The sequence below is a fragment of the Buceros rhinoceros genome, unplaced genomic scaffold (genome assembly GCF_000710305.1).
Source record: "Buceros rhinoceros silvestris isolate BGI_N320 unplaced genomic scaffold, ASM71030v1 scaffold9123, whole genome shotgun sequence".
Lineage (NCBI taxonomy): Eukaryota > Metazoa > Chordata > Aves > Bucerotiformes > Bucerotidae > Buceros > Buceros rhinoceros.
In genome coordinates this window covers 2,797-10,596 of record NW_010402986.1, presented here as the reverse complement: position 1 = coordinate 10,596, position 7,800 = coordinate 2,797, and the positions used below count along the sequence as shown (strand labels likewise).

At 37.6% G+C, this 7,800-nt stretch overlaps 1 protein-coding gene across 1 annotated transcript in view; it reads left to right on the top strand.

The window, feature by feature from the left end:
- The window catches only part of LOC104490529 (nuclear pore complex protein Nup107-like), a gene marked incomplete at both ends in the record, with an annotated part of 13,949 nt that overhangs the window by 3,410 nt on the left and 2,739 nt on the right, over nt 1-7,800 (top strand). Inside the window, 7 exon segments of the mRNA XM_010132824.1 lie at nt 692-795; nt 2,760-2,887; nt 3,204-3,252; nt 5,117-5,188; nt 5,733-5,821; nt 6,709-6,787; nt 7,731-7,798. Of these exon segments, the coding sequence (XP_010131126.1) occupies nt 692-795; nt 2,760-2,887; nt 3,204-3,252; nt 5,117-5,188; nt 5,733-5,821; nt 6,709-6,787; nt 7,731-7,798 (589 nt within the window).

Here is a 7,800-nt window from a genome sequence, read left to right as displayed (position 1 = left end):
TTGGTGGGCAGAAGGCTCCGGCAGGCAGCGGTGCTCGGTGCAGCGGTCGGTCCCAGGGGTGGCAGAATGCGGAAAAGACTGTCTCCCGCAGCTCGGCCGCGCGGTTTTCAAAGCAACAGCGGCGCGAAAGTTGAACAGACCCGCAAAAACTTTTAACCAATGAAAAACGGAGATGCAGCTGACATCACATGGCAGGGAATACAATTGGTTAGTTAAAGCAAGCTCTCCTAAAAAGGAGATCTTTTGCCAACCCATCACGCTTTGTCAAAAACAGTCCCATTTAAAAAATTTGGAAAGTTAATCTCTTCCACTCACTGGAATTCTGAGAGTTTGTGTCTTTTCTAGAACCTGATGACAAAAATGGGATGCGCTGGTGATGTAAGACACAAACTGGATTAATTTTGTGGAGATAAACGAATTAGTTTGTTGTTAGAACTTTCTCAGATGACAGGTTTACAGCAAAAGTTTTTTAAAGTATTTGACTTACCTCATAGCTTCTGTGTATCTTACTGTTTTAGCTGGTAAGTTCTTCTGACTTTGTGGGATATAAATAGTTCATATCATCATTGTCCTTATTTAGGTTTACAAAAGATGAGATGCCTTGTCATCAAAAGGATTTTTTTTTAAGGTTTTTTTTTTACAAAGTTGTGTCTGACTAATATGGCTGGGGTTTTTTTTGAATCTTTTCTAGCTACTATGAGCATGTACTCAGATTTTCTGCGTTCCTTCCTGAAGCATACATCAACTACAATTTTTGATCTTGTGGATGAGTATGAAAGTATTTGTAACAGTCAGGTAAGTAGTTTGCTTGGGTTTTTATTTACTTTACAGTCCCTTCCCTAAGTAGTACTGCTGTTTTTCATTAGAGCCAAGAAGTCACAGTTCTTAACCTAGATACTTTAAATCTTCCAGCTGTTTGCAGTCTTATGAGTCACTGAACACCAGCATTGAATAGCATCGCTCTTTCCTCATGCACCACTTTGGCACAGGAATACCCATTGTGTAGCTTGCTGAATACTGAAAATGTCATCTGACTGCCATTCCCCTATAAGTGTCAAATGACAATAAAGATGAGCAAATGCATAGGGTTTGGGGTTTTTTTTTGTTAATGATAATAAGCTGGATTAAAATGTACTGTTTCTCTAGGGTATAAATAAATGAAATCACTATATTACAATGCTTTGTCTTCTACTACAGTACTAGAAAACTGGCACTGGAGTGCTCAGTGTTACTTTTAAAGTGTGTCTGCTTTTAGACACAGTTTTTTTTTATTTGGCTGTTGACAGGCAGTTCAGAATCAGCAGGGTTTGACAGTTTGAAAGGAAGAAATTATAATGAGACTTCATACCTGAGTCTATCTAAAGAAAACACATTCTTGGTAGAAGGCTGCTAGCCCTGTTCTGTGCAGATTTGTTGTTGGGGCTGAGTTGGAGAACACTGACATCTTTAATGAGGCGTGTACCATTATTGTGCTTCCCAGTGGGAAGCAGACGAGAAGGAAAATAAATGTGAACTTGATTATTTTGTGAGGCAGTGGACCTTCCAAGCTGGAATGGAAAAGAGTCTCTTCCATTCCTCCTGTTCGAGAATGTGGTAGCGTCCAGAAGATCATGGAATATAGAGTTCTTGGTTTAAGTCATATGGATTTGGGGGGAGTTGACTGTATGTTGGCAAGGACAACATACAACTCTACAAAAGTAGAATGAAGGATGCTGCTCCGAGGATTGCCTTGGGTGTTGCTGAAGAGGCTTGGGATGGGAGTGGAGGGACAGCCCTGATCTCCCTTACTGCCTCTCAGCCGTACCCTGAGATCAGCCCAGAGCCTCCTAGCAGCCATGAACTCTTTTCATATTTTCTGGAAGGTAGTAGGAGGGAACAGAAGATCATGGTCCTCTCTTGCATTGTGATGGTACGCCTCATTGTTTTCTCCAAATCCATTGTTCACCTTCCACTTGAAACCTGACAAGTACATTGATGTCTGACAAATTTGATACTGCTAAAATGTAAGAATTTGGGACTGTTCTCAAGAAGCAGTAGGAGCTCTGGAATTAGCTTCTGATGGAGAAGACTTTATTGTCTAAGTTTTCATCATACTAAATAAAGCAAATGAGAATAGGATTTCTTTTTGGTGGAACTGTAAATTATGTGGTAACTAACAGTTTGTTAGCTCATTAAACAGAGCTCGAAAGGAAAAGGTATCTTTCAGGCACTTATAAATGCTGTTGCAAATACCGGTAGGGCTGACCTTATGTTTGATATTGATGTATATGGAAAAAATGCTGGGGATTTTGTTGGTTTGTTTTTGTTTTGTTTTCAGTGGTTACCTTCTCTTTCTTCCAGTCTTTTGGTTCTTTTTGATCAACATTTTATGTTGGATTTCTACAGTGAGTTGCAAAACAAAGCTACTTTTCTGATATTTGGCCTCTAGGTTATGTTAATATTAATTTTTATTAATAATTAAGAGACTTCATAGTGTTAGAGTATCATCTACCTATTTTGAATAGATAGTAATCAAACTTGGTTGTTGAAGGCATTCAGGGTAATGAGAAGATTGCTGTAATGTCTCAGAAAAAAAATACAATGATGGGCTATATTAACTGTGTATACATTTATTTACTTCAGGTAAATATACTAGAGAAAATAGTTTATCGGGCAACTCCTGGACAGCAAAAGTTTTCAAAAACTGCCAGTGTCTTGTGGCTTTTCAAGCAGGAGATGGTAACTTGGAGACTGGTGTTGTATACATTTATTTGCTTCAGGTAAATATCCTAGAGAAAATAGTTTATCGGGCAACTCCTGGACAGCAAAAGTTTTCAAAAACTGCCAGTGGCTTGTGGCTTCTCAAGCAGGAGATGGTAACTTGGAGACTGGTGTCCTCTCTTTATAGGTAATTCCTTTGAAAAGCACATCGTGTTTTTGTGCAGAGCTGACTTTCTTGGATATATTTTTTATGAATTTTTAAATAGGGAGTGAAGCAATTAAGTACCTATTAATAATCTGTTTGTAGAACTAGGTATTGATATATACATCTATCTATTATCAATTTACAGAAAAATAAGTTGAAAATGGACCTGTTGTTACCTTTGCAGTTCTAGGATAATTAAAACCAAAATTTTTGTGACGGTATTTTTAAGCACTTATGCATTCTGCTGAATTTTCTCGGCTTTATTTTAATTATTAACTTTTTGCACTTTTATTTCTAGAGACAGAATACAGTCTGCACTGGAAGATGAAACTGCATTTGATATCACAGTAAGCTTGGACTTTCAGGTTTTTTTAAGCCATATAATAAACTAAATACATAGGTTGTTCTGAAAGTAATGCCTCCTATTTGTTTGGAAGCTACACCAGATACAAAGAGCACAATACTACTATTTGATAGAGTAAGTTCTCAGCTACAAAACACTGTTTTTTGACACAGTCACCCCCATTGGCTGTGCATTTTCACCAGCAATGAACAAGAGCCTGCGTGCTGTGCTTGTTTAAAAATCTGCACCAGAAGAGGTGACCCACCGTCACTGTCACCGCTGCTAGAACACTTCACCCACCTCCTCACTGTGCTGATATCCACTGTTTGATCTCCATAAACATTCAGCAAGTGTCAGTGAAAGTCATCAGGTACCATTTTTTCTGCATGGAGGAATTCGGTGACACCCCTTTGTTTCGTAGGCACTGCCATGTCAGACACCACTTTGTCAGACCGCCCCTCTGCTGCCGTCTGTCACACGGCAACAAAATTGAACGGGTTATTGGTGGGAAGGTTCAAACTCTACTGCCAGACCACCAGCGTCTGCCTCAGACATCGGGGGCCAACATGATAAAATAGGAGGCATTCCTTTCATCGCAGCCCTCGTACAAGCTAAATGCTTGTATTTTATTTTTACAGTCTCTGTATTGCCACTCAAAATTCAAAAGTGAAAGAATGTAAACAAAAAATCAGTGATTTAACTTTTATCAAGAAAAATATTAAATTCTTCCATATATTGTGAAAAGCTAATCTAAATATTAGCTTCTAATGAGAAAATGCTAGTGTAATTACATTATAAGCTATACATTGTATAATTTCCTTAAATATTCCATGTACACTTGGAAAACCCCCTAGAAATTGCTAGCTATTTCTTCTAAAAAGTTGCTTCGATAGCTATAATGTCCTTATAGGTCAGAGATAATTTTCCTTTGCCTAGAAGAACAACACGTGGTCTTAAGCTGCCTATTCTTTGCAATCCTGATTCCAGTTAGCCTCAAGAGAAATCCACATTTTTTAGGATTCTTGTTTCAGCTGTAGTCTTCTTGACTATGTCAATAGAGAGTTTCCAGCCTTTGCTGCCAGAATGTGCTTAGGAAGACAAAACAATAAGTAAAATGACACTGCCTTTGTAAAATTTATGACCACAGTTGCTTTTTTTCTCGGTCATAAAATAGCTTCCTCTAGGATTGCCACTGCTGAGTTGTCACTATTAAACACTGCTGTGCCTGTGTGTTTTAGGAAAATACACCTTCTGTTCTCTTCTCGTTGCAAATCTAATGAAAGCTAAACTAATGCAGGAGAGTGTATAGAAGGATCGGGGTTCTGGGGTTGGGTTTTTTGTGGTTTGGGGTTTTTTTTTTTTTTTTATGCCCTTTCCTGGGTTCACAGAATTCCTCCAAATCTCTCCTATTAGCAAAGGCTGTTTGGACAAACTTGGCTGGAAAACAAAATTGAGCTCAGTACTTTTCCCTCTTTTTTTTTTTTTTTTTTTACTTGTTCATGTTAAGTGTGCATATGGTCTTGGAAAGTGTAATCTTTTTTGTGTAGACAGCAGTTAAGTGGGATTTAGGATAATATGCGTACAGTTAGTGGAATCAGTGGATCTCCTGTGTAGAATCTTTCTGTGGTTATACATTTGTGAACTATGTTCTGAATCTCACTTTTACAGTTTTCAGTGTAGCTAGATGTAAAAGATCATCCAAATAAAACAAATGCATAGTGTCACCTGTTATTTAAAAAGGGGTAGGGGAGAGGTAGCATACTTAGCTTACAGGAAGTTTATGAACTGAACTGTGTTCGGTTTGGTGTTTGTGGTTTTGTGGCAAGTTTTCTTTTCCGTGAAGTAATAATCATCTTTTTCTTAAATAGGTTTTAACTGCTAGTGAAAAAACAAGTGTAGACAACTTGTTTCAGAAAGATTCGCTTGTTCGACAAAGCCAGGTATGATGGGAGGTTTTTAAGATGAGAATGAAAATAGGTCAGTAGACACTTAAATGTTTGTAACACTAATGTTCTTGCACTTTTTAAAGCTGTTTCTAACACTTGTTAATATTCATTGAAGTGTATTATTCTTGTATGCATAAAAATTAATGCTCTTTAGTTTCTAAAGATCAGAATCACGGAATCATCTAGTTGGAAGAAATGTTTTATTTTAAGATCATCAAGACTGAAATGTTTTTCAGGCTAGCTTGGTGAGCATGGAAGGTTGAGAGCTATTCCCATTTGGAGCATCTGTTACTGTTGATGGTGATTAGTAAACTATTAAGTAGCACTATAGTAACTGCAGCATCTAGTGAGCAATAAGAGATCAAATCCCCAAACAACCTTCATGTTGGATACTTAAAATGAGAGTGGAATAGTCTTCAGGATGCATGTGTCTTTGGTTACCATGTAGATAATGAGTAGATCCAGAGATTAGAGAAAGGCAGTTAAAATGTTATTTGTTACATGTTTGTTTTATAAATGCAATTTAATTTTATTCCAGTTGGTGGTAGATTGGCTAGAGAGCATTGCCAAGGATGAAATTGGGGACTTCTCCGATAATATTGAGTTTTATGCCAAATCTGTATATTGGTGAGTTCAGGCTTTCTTTGATTGTGTACATGCTCTCATCAAGTGTAAGATTCATAGGCACAGAATCACTCTTAGAGAAGTGGATTTTTAAAAATTATTCTGTTCATTCACTTCTTCAAATTCTTAGACATAAAAATTTGAAATTGCCTGACCATCTGCTGAAATATATCTTCTCAAAAGTCAGTTACTGCTTTTGGGAGGTAAGGATGGAAGGAAAACTATCAAAACAACTTAATTCAATCTTTACCTGGATGCAAATTTGGTTTTTAATAATAAGGCACAATAAGAGATGGTCACCTATCATCCAGCCTCCTATTTACCTGCATAAAGCCAATTGTATTGTGTGTTTCTCAGGTGGTCACTTCGTCTTGTTTTAATTTTTGCTTAAGTTCTTTGTGTCATTGACCCTTCTCCAGAAGCCGTTATTGTCACCTTTATTGCCAATGATGAGTTTTATGGCAGAAAAGACCAAAGGCTACCTTTCCTGCTAGATGCCAAGAATAACCTGTTTTTAATGGCCAGTGAATACAGGCTTTTGGAATCATGTGTTCATCTGAAGTTGAATTTCTGTCCTAGGCTGACTTTATAGTGAATGCTAATGGCAATTTTGTTCACACAGAAATCAATTCATAGATAAATACGTGAAGGATTGAAATAATGGATGTTTTTGAAATAAATCAAAGATATGTGAATTGATTCTACTACTGTACTTCTTGTGAAATGATTCATTTTCACAACAGTACCACGGTCCATTGATAAACTGACCAAACAAAGCGAGTCTTTTCTGTAACTATATTCCATGTAACCAAAAATATCTTTCAATATTTGTCTCATTAAAAGATGCTTCCTAAAAAATCATTTTTTGAAAAACATTTCACTGCTTTCAGGGAGAATACACTACATATCCTGAAGCAGCGACAGTTAGGTACCTACATTGGAAGTTCTCGAGCACTGGTAACAGAGTTGGTAAGTATTCTTTAAAAGTAAGTTTTGGTTTCAGAATGGGTTAGAGCAGGCTATTTTCACAGCCTTCCACCAATTTTTAGATAGTTGTACTATCCAGAAGAGGTAGTACTATCTAAAAATTAATACAGAAATTGTGAGGCAGTGTACCTCTTGAGTTCCTTTTGGGATATGTGTACTTTTTTTTTTTTTTGTCACCAGTCACTTTCATACACCCACCCCACTTCACAAGTACATGTGGTCTTGATGTAAATGGGTTTATTAGTAATTTTTCTGTGTGAAACAAACTCATTTTCCTAACTAGAAAAGCTTATAAAACTGTTCGGAAGCAGTTGTACATAAGGGTGTGCTGTCTTTATACAGTAACTAGTACAATGAAACCATGTCCTGATAGGATTCCTTGAGGGCAACTATAGTCAAAGCTAATAGGAGGCAAGTCAAGGCAAATAAGGACTGTCCGGTAGAAGGACGTCATGAATTGTCTCAGTGATAGCAAAGCAGTCATACAGGATTAATTTAATTGGGGAGTGATCTGAGGTATTGATTGGCTTGGGAAAATGTGTTTGGATTAAGTAGAAGCAATTACAGCCATTGTGAAAAGCCACTTCAGTTAGAAGGTGGAGTAGGACAGTCTGCTAGGTAGAGAGGCAAAACGGGAAAGGATGTTTGGAGGTGAGAAGAGCTGGAAGATGAGAATTTGGGGGCAGGGGGAAGGTAGTGGAGTAAATAAATTTCAGTGGCTCCTTCTGGTAAGAACAGTGACAGTAGAGGAATAAAAGAAATGAGAGAGAAAAGGCAGGGAATTACCATGCTAGATATTACATGGGTTGTACAGGTTGTTGTGCGAATGTGAAACAGTGTCTTCAAATTATAAAATGGGGCATGAAGCCACTGTAAGAGGCATGTAGGCATTGTGTGGATGGATGGTGACTATTTTTCCTTGCAGGATCCAGATGCTCCTATAAGACAGAAACTGCCACTTGATGATTTGGACCAAGAAGATGATGCAAGGTTGT